Source organism: Leucoraja erinacea, chromosome 32 (assembly GCF_028641065.1).
Source record: "Leucoraja erinacea ecotype New England chromosome 32, Leri_hhj_1, whole genome shotgun sequence".
NCBI classification, from domain to species: Eukaryota; Metazoa; Chordata; class Chondrichthyes; order Rajiformes; family Rajidae; genus Leucoraja; species Leucoraja erinaceus.
This window is the reverse complement of record NC_073408.1, coordinates 23465428-23490649: the sequence shown is the minus strand read 5'-3', so window position 1 is coordinate 23490649 and position 25222 is coordinate 23465428. Positions and strand designations below refer to the sequence as shown.

General features: G+C 45.7%; 1 protein-coding gene across 2 annotated transcripts in view; it reads right to left on the bottom strand.

The window, feature by feature from the left end:
* The window catches only part of kirrel3a (kirre like nephrin family adhesion molecule 3a), a 764091-nt gene that overhangs the window by 120454 nt on the left and 618415 nt on the right, over positions 1-25222 (bottom strand). For both annotated transcript variants that reach the window (XM_055660891.1, XM_055660892.1), the window contains one exon: positions 17045-17195. In XM_055660891.1, the coding sequence (XP_055516866.1) occupies positions 17045-17195 (151 nt within the window). The remainder of the gene's footprint in view (positions 1-17044; positions 17196-25222) is intronic.

The following is a 25222-nucleotide window of genomic DNA, read 5'->3' as shown; positions in this document are numbered from 1 at the left end:
GGGCACCAGATCTCAAACTAGATGTTCACATATCCCATGAACCTTCGATTGTGTATGGTCACACAGAATGTTAGATCACTAGAGCCTAGAGACTCTGAACTAGCAATATTGTTAGTTATATCTACCCTCAAAAGAAAGTATCACTTCAGACCATCTTCAGGTGGTTATGGGTCTGGCTTATACACGAGTAAATACTGACATTTCAAATCACACCACCAAGGCTGTAACAACCTCAGCATCAGGGTTATGGAAGTTAGTGGGACCACATCGTAGCGGTTGCAGGATGGTCAATCTAGCAATTTTCCACACATTTAGTACTAACCCATTGCAAGATGGGGGGGTATTTACGAACTCTATGTTAAGTTCTGTTCATAGTTCCTCCCAGATAAGGGAGGTTACTATTGTCATTATTCATGTCTGAATATGATAACATACTTCCTCCCCTGGTCAACTAAGGCAGTGAGTGAAGCATGGGCTTATTCCACGGCATGAAATCACAGATCTTTAAAATCTTCACGTAATCACTCACGTGACTCCGAAGTAAAATAGTAAGAGTAAACGAGAACTTACCAGTTTGAAGTTTGATCTTTATTTTATAGAAACATAGAAACATAGAAATTAGGTGCAGGAGTAGGCCATTCGGCCCTTCGAGCCTGCACCGCCATTCAATATGATCATGGCTGATCATCCAACTCAGTATCCCGTACCTGCCTTCTCTCCATACCCCCTGATCCCCTTAGCCACAAGGGCCACATCTAACTCCCTCTTAAATATAGCCAATGAACTGGCCTCAACTACCCTCTGTGGCAGAGAGTTCCAGAGATTCACCACTCTCTGCGTGAAAAAAGTTCTTCTGATCTCGTTTTTAAAGGATTTCCCCTTTATCCTTAAGCTGTGACCCCTTGTCCTGGACTTCCCTAACATCGGGAACAATCTTCCTGCATCTAGCCTGTCCAACCCCTTAAGAATTTTGTAAGTTTCTATAAGATCCCCTCTCAATCTTCTAAATTCTAGAGAGTATAAACCAAGTCTATCCAGTCTTTCTTCATAAGACAGTCCTGACATCCCAGGAATCAGTCTGGTGAACCGTCTCTGCACTCCCTCTATGGCAATAATGTCCTTCCTCAGATTTGGAGACCAAAACTGTACGCAATACTCCAGGTGTGGTCTCACCAAGACCCGGTACAACTGCAGTAGAACCTCTCTGCTCCTATACTCAAATCCTTTTGCAATGAAAGCTAACATACCATTCGCTTTCTTTACTGCCTGCTGCACCTGCATGCCTACCTTCAATGACTGGTGTACCATGACACCCAGGTCTCGCTGCATCTCCCCCTTTCCCAATCGGCCACCATTTAGATAATATTCTGCTTTCCTGTTTTTGCCACCAAAATGGATAACCTCACATTTATCCACATTATACTGCATCTGCCAAACATTTGCCCACTCACCCAGCCTATCCAAGTCACCCTGCAGTCTCCTAGCATCCTCCTCACAGCTAACACTGCCCCCCAGCTTAGTGTCATCCGCAAACTTGGAGATATTGCCTTCAATTCCCTCATCCAGATCATTAATATATATTGTAAATAGCTGGGGTCCCAGTACTGAGCCTTGGGGTACCCCACTAGTCACTGCCTGCCATTGTGAAAAGGACCCGTTTACTCCTACTCTTTGCTTCCTGTTTCCAGCCAGTTCTCTATCCACATCAATACTGAACCCCCAATGCCTTGTGCTTTAAGTTTGTATACTAATTTCTTATGTGGGACCTTGTCGAAAGCCTTCTGGAAGTCCAGATACACCACATCCACTGGTTCTCCCCTATCCACGCTACTAGTTACATCCTCGAAAAATTCTATAAGATTCGTCAGACATGATTTACCTTTCATAAATCCATGCTGACTTTGTCCAATGATTTCACCACTTTCCAAATGTGCTGCTATCCCATCTTTAATAACTGACTCTAGCAGTTTCCCCACTACCGACGTTAGACTAACTGGTCTGTAATTCCCCATTTTTTCTCTCCCTCCCTTCTAAAAAAAGTGGGGTTACGTTTTGCTACCCGCCAATCTTCAGGAGCTACTCCAGAATCTAAAGAGTTTTTAAAGATTATTACTAATGCATCCACTATTTCTGGAGCTACTTCCTTAAGTACTCTGGGATGCAGCCTATCTGGCCCTGGGGATTTATCGGCCTTTAATCCATTCAATTTACCCAACACAACTTCCCGGCTAACCTGGATTTCACTTAATTCCTCCAACTCCTTTGACCTGCGGTCCCCTGCTATTTCCAGCAAATTATTTATGTCTTCCTTAGTGAAGACGGAACCAAAGTAGTTATTCAATTGGTCCGCCATATCCTTGTTCCCCATGATCAACTCCCCTGTTTCTGACTGCAAGGGACCTACATTTGTTTTAACTAATCTCTTTCATTTCACATAGTCATAAAAACTTTTGCAGTCATTATGTTCCCTGCCAGTTTTCTTTCATATCTATTTTTCCTTTCCTAATTAAGCCCTTTGTCCTCCTCTGCTGGTCTTTGAATTTCTCCCAGTCCTCCGGTATGCTGCTTTTTCTGGCTAATTTGTACGCATCATCCTTCGCTTTGATACTATCCCTGATTTCCCTTGTTATCCATGGATGTACTACCTTCCCTGATTTATTCTTTTGCCAAACTGGGATGAACAATTTTTGTAGTTCATCCATGCAGTCTTTAAATGTCTTCCATTGCATATCCACCGTCAACCCTTTTAGAATTAATTGCCCGTCAATCTTGGCCAATTCACGTCTCATACCCTCAAAGTTACCTTTCTTTAAGTTCAGAACCATTGTTTCTGAATTAACAATGTCACTCTCCATCCTAATGAAGAACTCAACCATATTATGGTCACTCTTGCCCAAGGGGGCACGTACAACAAGATTGCTAACTAACCCTTCCTCATTACTCAATACCCAGTCTAAAATAGCCTGCTCTCTCGTTGGTTCCTCTACATGTTGATTTAGATAACTAGCCCGCATACATTCCAAGAAATCCTCTTCCTCAGCACCCCTGCCAATTTGATTCACCCAATCTATATGTAGATTGAAGTCACCCATTATAACCGTTTTTTGCCTTTGTCGCACGCATTTCTAATTTCCTGTTTGATACCATCTCCAACTTCACTACTACTGTTAGGTGGCCTGTACACAACACCCACCAGCGTTTTCTGCCCCTTAGTGTTGTGCAGCTCTACCCATACCGATTCCACATCCTCCAAACTAATGTCCTTCCTTTCCATTGCATTAATCCCCTCTCTAATCAGTAACGCTACCCCACCTCCTTTTCCTTTCTGTCTATCCCTCCTGAATATTGAATATCCCTGGATGTTCAGCTCCCAGCCTTGGTCACCCTGGAGCCATGTCTCCGTGATCCCAACTATATCATAGTCATTAATAGCTATCTGCACATTCAACTCATCCACCTTATTACGAATGCTCCTTGCATTGAGACACAAAGCCTTCAGGCTTGTTTTTACAACACTCTTACACCTTACACAATTATGTTGAAAAGTGGCCCTTTTTGATTTTTGCCCTGGTTTTGTCTGCCCGCCACTTTTACTTTTCACCTTGCTACCTATTTCTTCTACCCTCATTTTACACCCTTCGGTCTCTACGCTCACACATTTAAGAAACCCTTTCCCTTTAACTCCATCCTCCACTGTCCCATTCAACACCCCACCCCCCTTATTCAGTTTAAAGCCACCCGTGTATATGAGGAGTTACGATGAGGGATTACGTGCCCTCCGCTCCCGCCCTCTATCATAAAGGTCAACTGATATTCTAGTTCTTCTTATCTTACTATGTTTATTTCATCTACTGTTGTCTGTGACTTCTAATCGTAACTCCTCATAAAATAAAGATCAAACTTCAAACTGGTAAGTTCTTGTTTAATCTTACTATTATACGTTGCAAACATTAGTATTAGACAAGAAGGAAGGGGTTTTTTAGGAAACTAGTGGATAGATTCATAAGTTTATGTTCATAATTCTATTTGTTCATAAGTGATAGGAGAAGAATTAGTCCGTTCGACCCATCATCTACTCTGCCATTCAATCATGGCTGATCTATCTCTCCCTCCTAAACCCATTCTCATGCCTTCTCCCCATAACTCCTGGCACCCTTACTATTCAAGAATCCATCTATCTCTGCCTTGACTGGGCCTCTGCAGCCTGCTGTGACAACGAATTCCACAGATTCACCACCCTCTGACTTAATTCTGAGGCTACAACCTCTGGTCCTAGCCTCTCCCACTAGTTGAAAAATCCTCTCCACATCCACTCTATCCAGGCTTTTCATTATTCAGTATATTTCTATGAGGTCCCCCTCATTCTTCTAACTAAAAGAACTAAAGATAACTAAAATAAAGAAAATTTGAGAAAATAGAGCAGATAACAAATTCATAAAAATGCTTTAGGACAGGTTTTGCTAATATATGTAAAAAGAAGAGAGTAGTTGAAATAAATACTGGTCCTCAGGGAATGAAATAGGATTCTCAGGATTAATGATGGGAAACTGATCTATGGAAGAGATAGACCACAATTATTTTGGATCAATCTTCGAGGTAGAAAAAAACAGGACATACCTTTACATAGAAACATAGAAAATAAGTGCAGGAGGAGGCCATTTGGCCCTTCGAGCCAGCACCGCCATTCACTGTGATCATGGCTGATCATCCACAATCAGTAACCGTGCCTGCCTTCTCCCCATATCCTTTGATTCCGCTAGCCCCTAGAGCTCTATCTAACTCTCTTTTAAATTCATCCAGTGAATTGGCCTCTACTGCTTCCTGTGGCAGAGAATTCCACAAATTCACAACTCACTAGGTGAAAACGTTTTTTCTCATCTCAGTTTTAATTGGCCTCCCCTTTATTCTCAGACTGTGGCCCCTGGTTCTGGACACCCCCAACATTGGGGACATTTTTCCTGCATCTATCTTGTCCAGTCCTTAAATAATTTTATACGTTTCTATAAGATCCCTTCTCATCCTTCTAAAGGAAAAAGCGGTCACGTCGCAGCCCTGTTTCCACCACCACGTACAAGAAGCACAAGAAGCGCAAGACACACACCATTGTATCCAGATGCCGAGAAGTGTGTTCAGCTCTCGCTGAACAACTTCTAATCTTGTGTGTGGACTCGATAAGAAGATCCTAAATTCCAGTGAATACAAGCCCAGTCTTTCCAATCTTTCCTCATATGAAAGTCCAGCCATCCCGGGGATTAACCTCGTGAACCTACACTGCACTGCCTCAATAGCAAGGATGTCCTTCCTCAAATTAGAAAGGAAATGAGGAAGAACGTCTTTAGAGGGTGGGGAATCTGTGGAATTCTTTTGCCAAAGTCATTGCGTAATTTTAAAGTGGAGATTGATAGGCACATGATCAGTGAGGGTGTCAAAGGTTTGGGGGAGTAGGCAGGAAAATGGGGTTGGGAGGGAACAATAGATAAGCCATGAATGAACGTCATTGTAGCCTCGATGGGATCAATTCTGCTGCTATGCCTTATAAACATAATAATGTATAACCGAGGAGTAATGGGGATGGCAGAACTCAAACCAATCTTGCCTTAAGGGCCTGTCACACTTGGGCGTTATTTGCGTGTCATTTACGCGTAATCACTTACGCACCATGATGCATGACGCGCTCGTTGTGATGCGCACGTGATGTGTGCATGGCGTGTGGTGGCATAGGTAGCTCCAGGAATTCGGGATTCACAAAATCTTAGTGCACCACCTGCGTGACGTGCAAATGACGCCCAAGTGGGACAGATCCGGGTTCGATCCTGAGTATGGGTGCTTCTATGTACAGATTTTGTACGTTCTCCCCCTGCATTCCCTCTCTCACCATCCCTCCCCCACCCAAGTCATACTAGCTTCAAAGTCGTCTTATTGAGTCTTAATGTCTGCACTCGTTCTCACCTAACCCACAGCTAACTATGGCCTGTTTCCTTTATCATCATTACTTTTTTGAATATCTTTCATTCATTGGTTCTATATCTTTCTGCATCATTATCATCTACCTCTCTCATTTCCGTTTCCCCTGACTCTCAATCTGAAGAAGGTTCTGAACCCGAAACGTCACCTATTCCTTTTCTCTAGAGATGCTGCCTGACTCGCTAAGTTACTCCAGCTTTTTGTGTCTATCTCCCCGTGACCTGCATGGGTTTCCCCCAGGATCTTCGGTTTTCCTCCCACGCTCCAAAGATGCACAGGTTTGTTGATTAATTGACTTGGTAAAATTGTAAAATTGTCCCTAGTGTGAGTAAGATCGTGTTAGTGTGCGGGGATCACAGGTTGGTGCGGACTCGGGGCCGAAGGGCCTGTTTCTGTTCTGTATCTCTAAACTAAACTAAAAAGTAACAATGGATGCCAAGAGATCAGTGCAGGGGGCTCTAACTATGTACAGCCACCATCCATGCTTTGAATGAAAGGGGCTGAACGTACAGTAGTCAAATCTGCTGATGATCCAATAATGAGTGCATCAGCAAATTGTAAGGAGAACTCAAACTCTGTGAATTACAGATCAGTTGTGTAAGTGGGCAAGAGGCTGCCAGATTATAGTTTAGTTTAGTTTATTGTCACGTGTACCGAGGTACAGTGAAAAGCTTTTGTTGTGTGCTATCCAGTCAGCAGAAAGACAATACACAATTACAATCGATCCATTTACAGTGCATAGAAACATTGATAATGGTCCTGTCACACGGTGTGAGTCCACCCACGCGTGATCCCGGGTTTAAAACAAATCAAACTCGTGGTAATCACATAGAATTAACGTAGCGGGAACGTCGGCACTTGTTACGCTAACGCAGGTACTCGGGAAACTTGTTAACTCGTGAAAATCTTTCAACATGATGAAAGACTTCCACGTCAAATTTACTCTTGAAGTAAAAATGTTTAACTTTTAAACTTGTTGTAAGAACGTAAGTAGCCCGTGAGTTTACCGTAGTGACTCGTGAGTCTACCGTGGGCACTCTTTAACTCAGCGGGACAGGCAGCATCTCTGTAGAGAAGGAATGGGTGACGGGATGACGTTTCCAAAATTCTGCTGCGTCTTTGTGTTACTCCAGCACTGTGTGTTCACTATTTGTCAACCAGCATCTGCCCTTTCTTGTGTATGACATTATTTGTATCCGTGGTAGTTGATTGTTGCTCCTTTCAGTTTCCCCCAGGGGGGGGGGGGGGGGGGGGGGGGGGGGGGAGATGCTGCCTAGTGCCAATCTCATTTATCCAACGAGGCTGGGGTGCGACTCGTCCTTGATTATGCTGCTGGCCTTGCCGAGGCAGCGTGGTATAAATGAAATCAATGGAAGGGAAGTTGGTTTGTGGTGATGGTCTGGGCTGCGTCCACAATGGAAAGAATATGCTGTATGAGGTTATCCATATCGGTAAGATAAATGAAAATACAAATGATTATTTAAACAGAATAGTCCAGCAAGGCAGTGGCTCCACCGCTGTGTCAATGTGACATTGTGCTGCACTGTTGTCCAGGTGGAGTCATTGAATGTTTTCAAGGTGGATGTTGACAGACATTTAAACTACAAGATAGTCAAATGCCATGGGGAGAATGGAGCAATGGATTAGAAACCAGAACTGGATCTGCAATGGTACGACCGAACAGGATGGCAGTTTCATGTAATCTGCACCGCCATTAAATATTCAATTTTCCAGATCTAATTTCTCTTGTTCTATGGCTGGGACAATTTTCCTGCTGTGTTTTATGTGCCTTAAAAATGTATTATATCTCCAAGTGCCAGCCATTGCCTATGCATTGACCACTGTCCTTCAATGCCGTTGCTAACCTCTCTCACCAAGCCTCCACACCGCCCCAGCCCATCACACCCAGCATCGCCCACCTCTGCAACTCTTGTTCATCAGTGATAACAGCAGAATTAGGCCATTCGGCCCATCAAGTCATCTCCGCCATTCAATCATGGCTGATCTATCTCAATCTCTCAGCCCCATTCTCCTGCCTTCTCCCCATAACCCGCACTAATCAGGAACCTATAAATCTCCACCTTAAAAATATCCATTGACAGCCTCCACAGCCTTCTGTGGCAATGAATTCCACAGATTCACCACCCTCTGACTAAAGAAATTCCCAATGGCTACCCTGTCATTCCTCAGGGCTAAAGATGATCTTAACTCGTTTAGTTTAGTTTAGTTTAGAGCTACACCGCGTAAACATGCCCTTCGGCCCACCGAGTCCACGCCGACCAGCGATTCCCCCGCACTAGCACTATCCTACCACACGCAAGGGACAATTTACAATTTTAACCAAGCCCAATTAGCCTACAAACCTGTACGTGTGGGAGAAAAACGGAGTTCCTGGTGAAAACCCAGGAGGGTCATGGGGAGAATGTACAAACTCCGTACAGACAGCACCCGTAGTCAGGATCGATCCCGGGTCCCTGGCGCTGTGAGGCGACGTCTCTACCGCTGCCTGGTCCTCCATTGTTCATTGTTCTTTCCCCTCCCTCATGGCAGTCCCCCCACACCGCATCCCCCACCCCACCTCCAGAGGCCGAGCCTGTGTGACAGGCCAGAGACCCAGCGAGCTCTGCAGAGAGACAGAGAACATTGGAGATGAAAATTACACCAAATAAGCATTTATGGGAATGATTTGCTTCGACGAGTCAATTACACAAAGCAATCAGGCCTGACATCCCTCACAGGTCTGGTCTATTAAACATCAACTGGAGCAGCTCTGTCACTGTACAAATATCTACAGCGTCAACATTGCCACTGTAAGGCGCCTGCACTACAATCCTTAATTCTCTGGAAGAATTTGGCTTTAACACGGTATTTAAATTTTTCTAACAGCCAGATGGTTCTCCATCTCTCATCCCAGGTGGGCCTATTTGACATCTGTTTGCCATTAATATTAAGCAGTTGCTCAGAAGATAGATTCCTCTGATCATATCGCAATGCTCTGCACCACAACTTAATAATGTGGCATTGTCCCAGGGGGGCTAGGCAGCCACTGTGTAGTTCCATTCTGCATCATTATTGCACCAGATCTTTGTTGCAAAGTACAGGAATGGAAGCTGTGTTTCATTGCCCCGTTGAAGACCGTGTACAACACCTAGAGAGAGCGGATGTGGAGACAGATGTTTCCACTAGTGGGAGAATCCAGGACCAGAGGCCATTGTCTTAGAATAAAAGTACGTACCTTTACACACTCCCCCCCCCCCCCCCCCCCCCCCTTCCCCACGGAGAGGCCACCCTCGCGGCCTAACAACAAGGATTGGTGCGGCCTTTCCCGGAGACGGGGCTGGAGCTTCAGCAGCAGGCGCAGCGTGGACTTTTCATCGCGGAGCGGGCGAGCCCTCGCCGGGGGTCGCCAGAAGGGAGTGCTCCGATCGCTGGCCCGCGGATTGTTACAGCTTGAAGCCGCAGTCGGTGGAGCTTCCAGCTGACATGGCTTCCGGAGCCTGGGATCCCTCGTAGGGGACCCCGGAGGAGAAGAGCTCCGACCGCCGGGCCTGCGGCCTACAACATCTTGAAGCTGTGGTCTGCGGTGTTTCTAGCCGCGGCACGGCGGGGGCTTAGATCTTCGACCGCCAGCCTGCGGCCTACATCATCTTGAAGCTGCGGTCTCCGGTAGGGAAGCACCGATTCGGGACTTACCTTCCAGACGAGAGAGCCTGTACATCTGGCGACGACTGCGGAGGTTTGTGGTCCTGGCCACGGGGAAAAATGGAGGAGGACTGACTGAACTTTGTGCCTTCCACCACAGTGATGAATGCTGTGGTGATTGATTTTGTGTTACATTTTTATTGTGTATTGTGTGTTCTTTTTTATTGTACCGCTGCAGACAAGTTAATTTCACTGCACATCATTGTGTATGTGACAAATAAATCTGACTATTGTCTATCCATGCATCCTTGTTCACACACTACATTCACACACTCATTGCACACACTCACTGCACACACCTGCTACATACACTCCCTCACAAGGGCTGATCTGCAAACACACTTTAAACTGTAATGACCAGGAAATTTGGAGCAATCCGGGACAGGGAGTGGAGTGCAGATTTATTAGATGCAAAAGCACTTACTAAAAATATGTAAAGGCAAAGAATTATTACTTATACCTTTATGATATGAAGCAAAGAGGTTGTGATGGTGGGCCGAGAGATTGTTGAATAACCCACGATCGAGGAGAGCACTTCAGGAATTATAAATGATGTTGCCAGCCTCCTGGCAGAGAAAGATGAAAAAAGCAATCAGCGTTTAACAAGGAAACGCTGTGAGAAAGGCAGACATTCGGAAACAGAATAATGAGAGGGCATTGTGTGCCTCTGTTAGGGGACCAGACTCAATGATGGAAGTGATTTGGAACATTACAAGGCGCCTAAGCAGAGAATTTGATTCTGTATTGTGCTCTTGACAAAGAACATCATACTCCCTCTTGAGTAGCAAATGGCAACAAAATGTAGAGGTTGTTTAAAGTCAAAATGGGTCGAGTCGAGTCTGAAAAGTGCTCGGTTTGTTCTGGGTGTTATCAGCGCTGCCCAGGGTTTTCCAGGGAACTTCAGTGGGTGTTAGAAGGGTCAGAGGAAGGATCCCGACCCAAACCATCACCTTTGTCTTCCAAAGATGCTGCCTGACACTTTGAATTACTCCAGCACTTTGTGCTATAGAGTCGTAGAGTCACACTGCATGAAAACATCTCATTACTGCCGACCACGATGCTCCATCTAAGCTTGTCCCATGTGAATGAATGATTGAATGAATACTTTATTGTCACCATGTGCCCTCATTTGGCCCATATCCTTCTAAACTTTTCCCTATCCATCCACCTGTCCCTGTGCCCATTCGGTCCTGTTATGGTACCTGCCTCAGCCACCTGCACTAGCAGCTTTTTCCGTATACCCACGCCCTGGAGCCTTCTGCAACGGGGGAGGGGGGTGTTGGGGGCCGGTGGGAGAGTGTCCTGCAGCCAGATGAGGGGGACGTTGCTCCCTCAGGTTCCTGTTAAATCTTCCCCCTCTCACCTTAAACCTATGTTTTCTTAGTTTTAGTTTTAGAGCGACAGCGCGTAAATAGGCCCTTCGGCCCACTGAGTCCACACCAACCAGCGACCACCTGCACATTAACACTATTCTACATGCACCAGGGGCAATTTACACTTATACTAAGTCTATTAACCTACAAACTCTTTGGAGTGTGGGAGGAAACTGAGGATCTTGGTGAAAACCCATGTGGTCATGGGGAGAATGTACAGACAGCACCCATAGTCAGTATCGAACCCGGGTCTCTAGTGCTGTAAGCACTGAAAGCAACTCTACTGCTTTGTCACCCTGCCGCCCAATGTCACCCCTCATCTTCCTGGCGCTCCAAGTAATAGAGACCCAGCCTACTCAACCTCTCCTGATAGCTCACACCCTCTAGTCCTGGCAACATCCTTGTAAATCTTTTCGGAACTTTTTCAAGCTTGACAATATCTTTCCTATAACATGGTGCCTAGAACTGAACACAATATTCTAAATGCGGTCTCACCAATGTCTTATACAACAGCAACATGACCTCCCAACGTCTATACTCAATACTCTGTCTGATGAAGGCCAATGTGCCAAAAGCCTTTTTGACCACCTTATCTACCTGCGACTCGACCTTCAAGGAACCATGCACCTGTAGTCCTAGATCCCTCTGCTCTACAACACTACCCAGAGGCCTTACCATTTACTAAGTCCTGCCCTCGTTAGAAGTCCCAAAATGCAACATCTCACACTTCCTTCAATCAAGGATTGCAGTCTGTTTCCTTGTTGGCACATATGACAATTAAACACTCTTGACTCTTGACATCGACCAGTGATTAATGATCAGAGACCAGCTACAATTCACATTAATGTGACTTATGTAGGAATCTCCACCTCCCATCCATTTAAAGCTGTCAATTCTGTATTGGTATCACAGCAACGATAGGGGGGAGGGCGGCCATCTCAAATGTCTTCCAGATCAAGAATGTTTCTTTCCCCTCAAACGATTTCCCCAACAACAGATGCTGTTTCCGGCCTCATTTAATCTGATTTTCCAAATGTTCTTGGAAGTGTGTGAGAGTTTGATGAAAAAGTTTGAATAAAAATGATATATTCCCTAGATCGACATAAAAAAAAGATTAGAGTAACTCAGAAGGTCAGGCAGCATCTTTGGAGAAAAGGAATAGGTGACGTTTCGGGACGGAACCTGAGGAAGGAAGGAAGTAACTTGACCTGCTGAGTTACTCCAGCATATTGCGTCTGCCTTCGGTGTAAAGCATCATCTGCAGTTTCTTCCTTCACAAAATATTCCCTCGTTGTTTAACTATGACAACTGCTTGTGTATACTGTATGTTGGCAAAGTCAAAATAGAATTATGTTTGAATTAAAAGCTGATAGCATGTTGTGAATTAAAAGCCTTTTATTCTAATTAAAAGCTCCAATTATCGACCAGTGACTGGCTTGTAAACAACTGAGCTGAGGAAAAAAACTTGCTTTGATTCAGTCACGGTTAAGGACTGCTTTTATGAGAACGCCGATCAAAATGAATGGCCCTACGTAGCACCAGCTGGAAGAGTTACTAACACTCATTTGGTTACTGAGTTCTGCTCAGTCAGAGTAATGAACAAATGTTGCTGACTAAATCAAGTAATTTCACTGGCTCTCCACTCCACATTGGACCACTTGGACAATAAAAACACCTACATCAGGCTGTTGTTTATAGACTACAGCTCGGCGTTTAATACCATCATTCCTTTCAAGCTGGTTACCAAGCTCACAGAACTGGACCTCTGCGCATCCGTCTGCAATTGGATCCTTGACTTCCTCATCCACAGACCACAGTCTGTTCGAATTGGAGGAACCACTTCATCTTCAATTGCACCTCAAGGCTGCGTGCTCAGCCCCCTGCTGTACTCACTCTATACTCATGACTGTGTAGCCGGACAATATGCGAACTCCATCATCAAGTTCGCCGATGACAGCACTGTGATTGGACGAATCACAGATGGGGACGAGTCAGAGTATAGAAGTGAGATCGACCGACTGACCTAATGATGCAAGCACAATAACCTGGCTCTCAACATCAGTAAGAGCAAAGAACTGATTGTGGACGTTGGTAGGGGAAGGATGAGGACCCACAATCCTGTTTATATAAACGGGACGATGGTGGAGAGGGTCAATAACTTCAAATTCCTGGGCGTGCATGTATCAGAAGATCTTTCCTGGACCCAGCACACCGATGCAATTATAAAGAAGGCACATCAGCGACTCTACTTCCTGAGAAGATTACGGAGATTCGGCATGTCGAAGAAGATTCTCCTAAACTTCTACAGGTGCGTTGTAGAGAGCATTCTGACTGGTTGCATTGTGGCCTGGTTTGGCAACTTGAACATCCAGGAGCGAAAAAGACTACAAAAAGTTGTGACCATTGCCCAGTCCATTACCAGCTTCGACCTCCCCACCGTCGAAGGGATCTATCGTAGTCGTTGCCTCAAAAAGGCAGCCAAAATCATCAAGGACCCACACCATCCTGGCTACACACTCATCTCACCATTGCCCTCACAAAGAAGGTACCGGAGCCTGAAACCCCTGTCCCACGGTACAAGTTCATTCCAAGAGTTCTCCCGAGTTTGCCCTGATTTGAACTCGGAGATTTACGGTAATGGCCACTCGTCGGTACTCGGGGCTCTCATGGACATTTTTCATCATGTTGAAAAAATCTTCCCGAGTCTTCCCGTGCTTGCCTGCCGGTAGCGAGTCTTACCGAGTACCTGCCGTTAGCACTAAGAGACGTCCCCGAGCTCCGACGTACCCACTATGTTCATTCTCCGTGCTTACCATGAGTTTGATTTTTTTTATAACCCGGGAGAGCTCTTGGAATGAACTCGCACCGTGGGACAGGGCTATGAAAACTGTAAAGTCCAGGTTCAGGAACAGCTACTTCCCCACAGCCATCAGGCTATTAAACACAATAACGAATAAGGTCTGAGCACTGAACTGCAAAAGACTATATTATTATTATTTATTTGCACTATATTTGGTATTGTATTTATTTATTGTATTTTCTCTTCCCCCGTTATGTACTCCGTTTACATATTCACATATTCCGTTGTGCTGCAGCAAGTAAGAATTTCATTGTCCCATCCGGGACATATGACAATAAAACACTTTTGACTTCTTTACCCTTAAGAGTGAATCGAGGGAGTGGGAGAGAACAACCCATGATACTGGGGGTGAAAGGTCCTGCACCAGCACTCACTTGACCCTCACCCTAAATGATCAGAGTAATGTCAGTGTTTATCGGACGCTGTTTTAAGAATTGCATCGTATCAATGATACTCCAGGTTGTTTCGTGTGTAAAAAGTTCCAGAATCTGTCTGCAAGCCACAGGAAAAAATAGCATCCTGACTGACAAAGTAGCTGACAATCTGGAAAGGGAACAGAGAAGATTTACGAGGATGTTGCCAGGACTAGAGGGTGTGAGCTATAGGGAGAGGTTGAGTAGGCTGAGTCTCTATTCCATGGAGCACAGGAGGATGTGGTAATCTTATAGAGGTGTACAAAAGCATGTGAGGAATAGATCGGGTAGATGCACAGAGTCTCGTGCCCAGAGTAGGGGAATCGAGGACCAGACAACATAGGTTTATGGTGAAGGGGAAATGATTTAATAGGAATCTGAGTGGTAACTTTTACACACTAATGGTGGTGGGTGTATGGAACAAGCTGCCGGAGAAGGTAGTCGAGGCAGAAACTATCCCATCATTTAAGAAACAGCTGGACAGGTACAGGGATGGGACAGGTTTGGATGAGTATTGACCAAACGCAGGCAGGTGGGATTAGTGTAGCTGGGACATGTTGGCCGGTGTGGGCAAGTTGGGCCGAAGGGCCTGATTCCACACTGTATCACTCTATGATTCTATGACTCTAGCAATGTTGTAAAGATAGACACAAAATAGGTGACGTCTTGGGTCGGGACACTTCCTCAGACTGCATGAAGTGTTTGAGGTGGTGGGGGGGTTGAACTGGAAGCAAGAAAAGACCAGGACAATTCAGGGTATTAGCCATGTTGCTGGCCGACTGTTGACGGTGCCTTAGAGATACTGAGGCTGGAACCCGATGATGAGCATTGGGATTGAAAAAGGGATGTCTGAAAAGGGATGTCTGAAGGGATGTCCGTCTGAAGAAGGGTTTCGGCCCGAAACGTTGCCTATTTCCTTCGCTCCATAGATGCTGCTTCACTCGCTGAGTTTCTCCAGCTTTTTTGTGTACCTTTGAAAAAGGGATGGTTTGGGTTGTGTGACCATAAGGCGTACATCACAGAATGGAAAACCTAAAGTGACAATAGAACTACAGTCTCCCTTGTAATTAGCAAATCAAGTGATCTCAAGAAGCTGTGGGGCTTCTCATGCTGTTTTAGAAAAAATCCAAGTAAACTTTATTCAGAGTAAAAAAATGTATACAAATCAGGTACTGTGCAAAAATTCTTCCGACAATTCACGGAGACGAAAGATACATTCAATGCGTCATTTCATAGTGTTTACAAATTTTTACCCAAAACCCTTGCCACTCAGTTGGCCCCATGGGGTGAAATTCCTTTCCTTATTTGGGGATCTACTCCCCCACACCCTATCCCCCAATATCTAGCAGTGGAAGGACCCTAGACTGTGGCCCTCTCCCACAGAACCTTGGCGTTGGCTGCACCGAGCTGCATGATTCTCACTGGTGGTTTGAAACACCAGCGTGCAATGTGATAACTCAAAACTCCCTTTTGCAGGAACTATTGCACAATGGAGGAAGGAAAGGCCCTGTCCCACATTCCCGAGTTACTCACAAACTCTCACGAGTTTTCCCCTTGAATCGAACTTGGGGAATGTCGGGGAATGTCGGTAGCGAGCTCGTAGGAGGCCGTAGATGTTTCGTAGCGGCTCGTAATGCCAGCCGTAGTAACTCGGGGCATCAGGTAAGTCAGGACGTTTTTTCAACATGTTGATAAATGTCCACGAGTTTAAAAAATAGCCCCGCGTACCTACGAATGGCTATTACCGTAATTCTCCGAGTTCGAATCAAGGAGAAACTCGGGAAAGTGGGACAGGGCCTAAAGTACCTTTTACTGTCAGTCAGATGAAGGTGGCAGGTCCTCAGTTAAGTTTAATAATATGGTGATTATTAAACTTAACTTTTATTAAACGTTTAACAGAGTCAAGTGTGTTTTATTGTCACGGTGTAGTCGATACTGACCACAGTGCTGTCTGTACGGAGTTTGTGTGTTCTCCCCATGACCTGTGTGGGTTTTCTACGAGATCTTCGGTTTCCTCCCACACTCTAAAGATGTACAGGTTTGTAGGTTAATTGGCTTGGTATAAAATGAAAGTGAATGTAGGGTAGTGTTAATGTGTGGGGATCGCTGGTCGGTGCAGACTCGGTGGGCTGAAGGGTCTGTTTCCACGCTGTAGCTCTAAACTAAACTAAACTAAACTAAACTAAACTAAACTAAACTAAACTAAACTAAACTAAACTAATATATCCCGTAACAAGTATCTGTTGGCCTTGTGGCAGCATAACAGATATGTAAATGTAGTATTAAGTAAACACCAGAATAAACAACAAAAAAAGATTAGCATATACATGTCCTTGAACATGGACTGCAGTTTTCAGGCTCCTGTACCTTCTTCCCAATGGTGGGAGTGCAACGAGAATTAAGGCAGAGACTATCACAACATTTAGGAAGCATTTAGACAGGTACATGGATAGGACCAAATGCAGGCAGGTGGGACTAGTGTAAATGGGACATGTTGGTCAGTGTAGGACCAAAGGACTTGTTTCCATGCTGTATGACTATACTAGTGCGAACATGTTGTACACTCTGGTGCTGGGCTGAAGTCCAGCTGAAGTCCAGTGGCGGACACTCTGGTGCTGGGCTGAAGTCCAGCTGGTGGACTGACCATGGTCAGAACCATCAATGCACACTGCAAACGGGATAATGCACAAGAAGGTTGGAATGAAAGGCTTTGAGTGGAAGAGGCAACTTACGTTGGATATCGATAGTGACCTCGGCCTCTCTCCCCTCCGGGACTGCCGCATTCTTCGCTCTACAAATGATACGCTGGCCGTTTTCAATTTCGGATGGTGGGATATGGAGGCTGCTGCTGATGCTCTCTCGTTTGCCATCCTTCAGGAGCCTCTGTGGGAGCAGGCAATATCATGGTTAGTTGTGGCTGAGGAAGCAAGAAGTTCATACGCTTACAAATGTTACACCTGAGCTACAAGTTCATAAGTTTATACATTGAGGGAGAAGACTTCAGCCATTAGGCCCATCATGTCTGCTCCTCCATTCAATCATGGCTGATCTAGTTTGAGTTTGTTTGAGTTGAGATTATTGTCATGTGTACTGAAGTGCAGTGAAAAGCTTTTGTTGCGTGCGAACCAGACCATCATTCCCACTCAACCCCATTCTCCTGCCTTCTCCCTATGACCCTTGACACCATACTCATGAAGAACCTGCCAATCTCCGCTTTCAAAATATCTCCTGACTTGGCCTCCACAGCCGTCTGTGGCAATGAATTCCATAGATTCACCACCCTCTGGCTAAAGAAATCCCTGTGCATCTCCTTTCAAAAGGTATGTCCAATTATTCTGAGTTCACGGGTTCTAAATCCAATGATGTGGGTTTTATTATCTCAATGGCGGTGGTTGATCGGAGGTGAAAGAGGAAGGAAAAGTCGAGTTGTAGGTTTAGTTTATTATTGTCACGTGTAACAATGTACAGTGAAACGCTTTGCTTTGCTATCCTAACAAGTCAGATATACCATGCATATATACCTTCAAGTCAAACTCAAGTACAGTAGATAGAGCCAAAGGGAAGATGCTGAATATAGTTCTTAGCTTTATAACCATATAACCATATAACAATTACAGCACGGAAACAGGCCATCTCGACCCTTCTAGTCCGTGCCAAACACATAATCTCCCCTAGTCCCATATACCTGCGTTCAGACCATAACCCTCCATTCCTTTCCCATCCATATAACTATCCAATTTATTTTTAAATGATAAAAACGAACCTGCCTCCACCACCTTCACTGGAAGCTCATTGCACACAGCTACCACTCTCTGAGTAAAGAAGTTCCCCCTCATGTTACCCCTACACTTCTGTCCCTTAATTCTCAAGTCGTGTCCCCTTCTTTGAATCTTCCCTACTCTCAGTGGGAAAAGCTTATTCATGTCAACTCTGTCTATCCCTCTCATCATGTCTCTAGGGGCGCTGCACTGGCAGCAGCCTCTGCCTATTATTTTTTTTTTTTATTATTTTTAGTTAGACTATAGTGTTGTGTTGGGGGAAACTTTTATTTTTCTATGTGGGGGAGGGGGGCAGGGTAAGGGGGAAACCGTCTCCCAGTCTCTTCCTGGCGGGGACGCGACTATTTCTCCGAGTCGCGTCCTCGCCCCCCACCTCGCGGCCTACCCGCTGGATCGGAGCGGCCTTTCCTGCCGGGGACCGGGAACCGGACCAGGGCTGCTACAGCGACGGCGCAGCGCTGGAGTCACCATGGAGCGGGCGATGCCGACCTGGGTCGCCGTTTGGAGCTCCAGAGCGTTGAGCCGTGGCTCCAACATCGTGGAGCTCTGGTGCGGAGAGATTCCAACGCGGGCGGCGCTGAACGGCATCGTGGATTCCTGGGGCGCCTTGCAGAGGGTCTCCAGTAGCAGTCTCCACCCGGCGTGGCCTGCGGACTTTGGAAGCCGCCGACTCCGGTAGGAGGGGGCTGACTCTGGTGTCCACGCCGCTGAGGACGTCCCGCAGCCCCGACGTCGGACTTTTAATACCCCGAGCGGTCCTGAACATCGGGCCGCCCGTAGCGGCAACTGCAGAGGGCTTGGGGAGACCCTGACCACGGTGAATAGAGGAGGAAGAGACTGACTTTGGTGCCTTCCCACACAGTGGGGAACTTTGATTCTGCTGTGTGGGGATGTTTTATGTCAACTCTATAGTGTGTTGTGTCCTGTTGATTTTTAATGTATGGCTGTATAGAAATTCATTTCACTGTGCCATTAGGCACACGTGACAATTAAAACTATCTTGTATCTTGTATCTTGTATTTTAAAGACCTCTATCAAGTCCCCCCTTAACCTTCTGCGCTCCAAAGAATAAAGCCCTAACTTGTTCAACCTTTCTCTGCAACTTAGTTGCTGAAACCCAGGCAACATTCTAGTAAATCTCCTCTGTACTCTCTCTATTTTGTTGACATCCTTCCTATAATTAGGCGACCAAAATTGTACACCATACTCCAGAATTGGCCTCACCACTGCCTTGTACAATTTTAACATTACATCCCAACTTCTATACTCAATGCTCTGATTTATAAAGGCCAGCACACCAAAAGCTTTCTTTACCATCCTATCTACATGAGATTCCACTTTCAGGGAACTGTGCATAGTTATTCCCAGATCCCTCTGTTCACCTGTATTCTTCAATTCCCTACCATTTACCATGTACATCCTATTTTGATTTGTCCTGCCAAGATGTAGCACCTCACACTTATCAGCATTAAACTCCATCTGCCATCTTTCAGCCCACTCTTCCAACTGGCATAAATCTCTCTGTAGACTTTGAAAATCGACTTCATTATCCACAACCCCGCCTATCTTAGTATCATCTGCATGCTTACTAATCCAATTTACCACACCATCATCCAGATCATTGATGTACATGACAAACAACAGTGGACCCAACACAGATCCTTGTGGCACCACACTAGTCACTGGCCTCCAACCTGACAAACAACCATCCACCATTACTCTCTGGCATCTCCCATTCAGCCACTGTTGAATCCAATTCAGCCACTTTGTCTCACTCCACTAGACTCAGGAGCAGCTGTTATCAGGTTTCTGAACAGTCCTTCCATTAGTGAGGAATAGATCGGATGGATGCATAGTCTCTTGCCCCGAGTAGGTGAATCGAGGACCAGAGGACATAGGTTTAAGGTGAAGGGAGAAAGATTTTATATGGATTCTGAGAGGTAACTTTTTCACACATAGGGTGGTGGGTGCAGGGAACGAGCTACCAGAGGAGGTAGTTGAGGCAGGGACTATCCCAACATTAAAGAAATAGTTATACAGGTATATGGATAGGACAGGTTTGGAGGGATATGGGCCAAATGCAGGCAGGTGGGACAAGTGTAGCTGGGACAAGTTGGCCTGTGTGGGCAAGTTGGGCCAAAGGGCCTGTTTCCATGATGTATGACTCTATGACTCTAAGCTAGGGAACAGTCCAATTCACCTCTACCCCTTTGCGGATATTGGATGTGTTTGTGGTACTAATGCGCTACAAAGTTAAACCTATGTCCTCTGGTCCTCGATTCACCTACTCGGGGCAAGAGACTATGCATCCATCCGATCTATTCCTCACTAATGGAAGGACTGTTCAGAAACCTGATAACAGCTGCTCCTGAGTCTAGTGGAGTGAGAGGGAGTTCATGGCTAGCAAAATAACCTTGAATAAAAGCAAAACCAAAATTCAATCTAATGTAAGAGAAAAAAATACAGTGTCTTGTGTTTCTTTACATCTGCATCATGTATGAGGAAGACCCTAAACATTGTGCAGTTATACCCTGCCTGCATAAGTAAATGAACAGAACAGCAGCTTACAGAAGATACGTTATTGCATGCAATGACCCCCAACTAATTTGCAGTTTTTGGATAGTAAATGCATCAAGTTTCGTATATAATACAAACTGGATTAAAAATAATATCCTGTAAATGTACACATGACAAACACAATGCAACATACAAATTGTCCCAAATCAAAGCAAAAGGCGCAGAGCAGCATAATGGTGATAGGAGCAGAATTGGGCCATAAATCTCTCTGTAGACTTTGAAAATCTACTTCATTATCCACAATCCGCAACTGTATCAAGCCTACTCCGCCATTCAATCATGGCTGATCTGTCTCTCCCTCCTAACCTCATTCTCCTGCCGTCTCCCCATAACCCCTGACACCCGTACTAATCAAGAATCTATATATTCTACTTCTACAGATGCTGCCTGGTCTGCTGAGTATTTCCAACAGTTTTTATATTTGAGTTCCAGCAACTACAGTTCTTTGACTTTTGTAGATGATCCCATGGGTGGCACGGTGGCACAGCTGTTACAGCTGCTGCCTCACAGCGCCAGAGCCTTGGGTTCAATCCTGAACCTGCTTAGAGGTTGTCTCTCTGCATGGAGTTTGCACGTTCTCCCTTTACTTTAGTTCAGTTTACTTTAGAAAAACAGCGCAGAAACAGGCCCTTCGGTAAACTGAGTCTACACCGACCAGCAATCCCCACACATTAACACAATCCTACACACTAGAGACAATTTACAATTTACACTTATACCAGTCAATTAACCTGCAAACTTTGGAGTGTGGGAGGAAACCGAAGATCTCGGAGAAAATCGACGTGATCACGGGGAGAACATACAAACTCCGTACAGACAGCACCCGTGGTTGGGATCGAACCCGGGTCTCGGGCGCTGCGAGCGCTGTAAGGCAGCAACTCTACCGCTGCACCACCACATGCCCATGTTTGACCATGTGGGTTTCCTCAAAGTGCTCCCGTTTCCTCCCACATCCCAAAACTGCATGAGAGTGGAGGTTTACTGGCCCCTCGTGTGTATGGAGAAGATGCAACTATGGGATTAGTGATCAGGTAATCGATGGTCAGTGTGAAATCGGTGGGCTGAAGGGCCTGTTTCCATGCTGTATTTTTCAATCGATCACATGTAATATTGGTTGAGAATAATAATCGTTACTTTGAGATCCCCACAACTTTAAGGATTTTGTCATATCGAAGTTTGAAAACGCATGCCTCTAGATTCAGAGATAGTAATTAAGCAACTGAATTGTCCTCTCACCAACTAGAGAGCGGTCCTGACCTCTCATCCACCTGTGGAAGACCTTTGAATTATCTTTAATTGCATTTTACTGGACTTTATTTTGCACAAACATTATTCCCTTTAACCTGTATCCGTACGGTGTGGACGGCTTGATTGTAATCATGTACGGTCTTTCTGCTGACTGGACAGCACGCAACACAAAATATTTAGTTTAATGATAATAAATGACACTAATAAACTAAACTAAACTGAACAAAACTACCTCCTTGGCAATGTATATATAAATTCCTACAGACCATTTGCAAAGAGTACAAGAATAAACTGCACACATTTTGGTTGAGCTATTTGACCCACTGTTCAGACCCACTGAACACACAGATACACTGCAACATTATGGGCCTGTCCCACTTAGGGGACTGCAGGAGACTAGGCAGTTGCCACATGGTCGCCACATGATCGCGGGTAGTTGCTGGGGAGACACTTTCATGGTCGTGAGGATTTCCCGCAGTCTGGGAACTAGTCGCGGCCTCATTATGGTCGCCGCAAATTTTTCAACATGTCGAAAAATTAGCGCCGAGCAGAATGATGGCTCCATGGAGAGAAGCGAGAATTTGCGTGCAGCAGGTGGGTCACCAGGAGGTTCCAGTGGGTTGCCAGGAGGTCGAAGGTTCTCATAGGTTGTAGCCGGTGCTGACCGGTGAATTTCATTGGCTCATTGGGAAAAAAAGACGTAAGCAGTAGTTTTCAGAACCAAGGATAACCGACCGTTAATGTCCGCCGAGCTTCACAGCCGTGTGTCTCTGGCTTCTTAAAAGTTGTCTCCACTCCTTCTCCCCCCTTCTATCACATTGGCTTTGCACCATGTGAATTTCACTCAGACAGCGCTCACCCCGCTTGCCCTGTCCCCCGCTTGCCCTGTCCCCCGCCTGAATAATGGAAGCGATGTGTGTGTGTGTGTTCCACTCTGGCAGTCACCGGCAGTCGCCTGAAAGGCCCATTAGTTTGCAGGCAAGCAGGGAAATACCCATGGTAATATTAATCCCCCGACCAACGTCATTGGAATAGATTATTTCTTTGCTGTCTATGGAAATGCTGATGTTAAACGCACACCTCCAGATTCAGGAACAGTTTTTTCCCAGCAGTTATCAGGCAACTGAACCATTCTACCACAACCAGAGAGCAGTGCTGAACTACTATCTACCTCATTGGTGACCCTCGGACTATCCTTTGCTGGCTTTACCTTGAACTAACGTTATTCCCTGATCATGTATCTGCTGTATACACTGTAAATGGCTCGATTGTAATCATGTTTTGTATTTCTGCTGACTGAAAAGCATGCACAAAAGCTTTTCACTGTACCTCGGTACACGTGACAATAAACTTAACTGAGAGACTGCTTGTTTTATTACAGGGAGGGGCATTTTGTTGGCTGTAATGTGCTTTGCGATATCCTAGAGTCATGAAAGTCACGGTACGATGCTGCTCTTTTTTTGGCATGAAGACTGCAGGTATGCAACGCACACAATGGAACAGTGGGCAGGATAGGAGAGTAATGGCCACAGATTCATAGAGGCACACAGTGATACAGTGTGAAAACAGGGGAGGTTGACTTCCACCAGAGACATGTCCATCGCTATTTCACTCAGTCTCACGTGACCTGATTTTTATTTTATATTTCCAGATTCTACAGTATTTTGTTTTTGCATGTGTTTAAGCTTTAGAGTCATCGAGTGATACAGTGTGGAAACAGGCCATTTGGCCCAACTTGCCCATTCTGGCCAACATGCCCCAGCTCCACTAGTCCTACCTGTCTGCATTTGGCTCATATCCCTCCAAACTTGTCCTATCCATGTAGCATACTATCCATGTAGCAATGGTTGATGCTGTTAGGTGTTAGCATTAGGTGATGCTGTTCAGAGATAAGAGATATGAGAGAAGAGTGCCGAAAAATATATGGAGGTGGAATCCTGGAAAATCTTCCACCGGAAGTTACAAGTTCTGGGATGAAGTTAATCTATTTTAGTTTAGTTTAGAAATACAACACAGAAACAGGCCTTTCAGCTCACCGAGTCTGTGCCAACCAACAGTCCCCATACACTAACACTATCCTATATACCAGGAACACTTTACAATTTTACCAAGCCAATTAGCCTACAAACCTGTGCGTCTTGGAGTGTGGGAGGAAACCGGAGCCCCCGGGGAAAACCCATGCGGTCACAGGGAGAACGTCCAAACGCTGTACAGACAGCAACTCTACCACTGCACCACCATGCCGCCCACAAATTAAGAGATTGTCCAAAGAGGAAAGAAACACTATTATAAGAAGAACAGAATAAAATGCTGAAATATCCAACTGACCAGGCAGCATTTATAGGGAAAGAACAAAAACGGAGTTAACGTGTTTACTGGTATTTCTTCTTCTTGCGTTTGAGGAAGCAGAGGTTACGTAACGGCCTCCAGGTGCTGTAGCCAGTTCACTGTGCTGTTGTCGAGGGCCATGAGGTCTACCCCACCACCTGGAGGACAGTGCAATCTAAAATGATGAGCTGCGCTGTTTGCTGGTCTGCTCCACACATGCAGACTGCAGATGAATGCAGCCCCCAGCGATGCATGTTGGCGTTGAACCGGCCGACCTCTGTACGGAGCCGGTTCAGGGTGACCCACTCTTTGCGGGGCAGGTCCGAGCCGGGTGGCGCTGTGGTGTTCGGTGTAACAGTGAATTGCGGAGGTGGCGAAGTCTGCTCCCAGCTGGTTCTCCACGCTCCTAGTGTGTTGAAACCGGAGCCACAGAGGGTCGCTGCGTGGCGGGAGAAGGGGCGACGAGATGACAGGCGTTGAGGTCCCAGTTGCTGTGAGTCCTGGGCGAGGTGGTTCAGAGGATGTTTCGCATCCAATGGGGCCTTGCACACCAGCCTGTGGGTGAAGTACTTGGTACAAGAAGCTTGGTGGGTGCGATACCTGCGAGCACTGGCAGAAGATCCTTTGAAGTAGGGCATAGGCAGCCTGTGATGATACACATGGTGTCATTGAGGATGGCGTCTGGCTTGCTAGTATGAGCACTGCGGCGCCATGCTGGGGCGGCACTGTTCGCGAGTGCAAGAGCACTGGTTTGGGCAGTAGATGTCCTGGCGCTCCATGACGATCCAGCCAAGCAACGCAGGAGGTTACAGATTGATAACATCAGAACTGGCCGGTACTCATACAAATGGACAGGTTGGACATTATTGAATACAGTGATGTGAGCACAGATCTCTCTCATGCACTCAGATGTAAAATGAAGGACTGCTCCTTGAATTTATCCAAGGCTTCTTGTTGGAAAGGTGGAAGGTGGTGGGA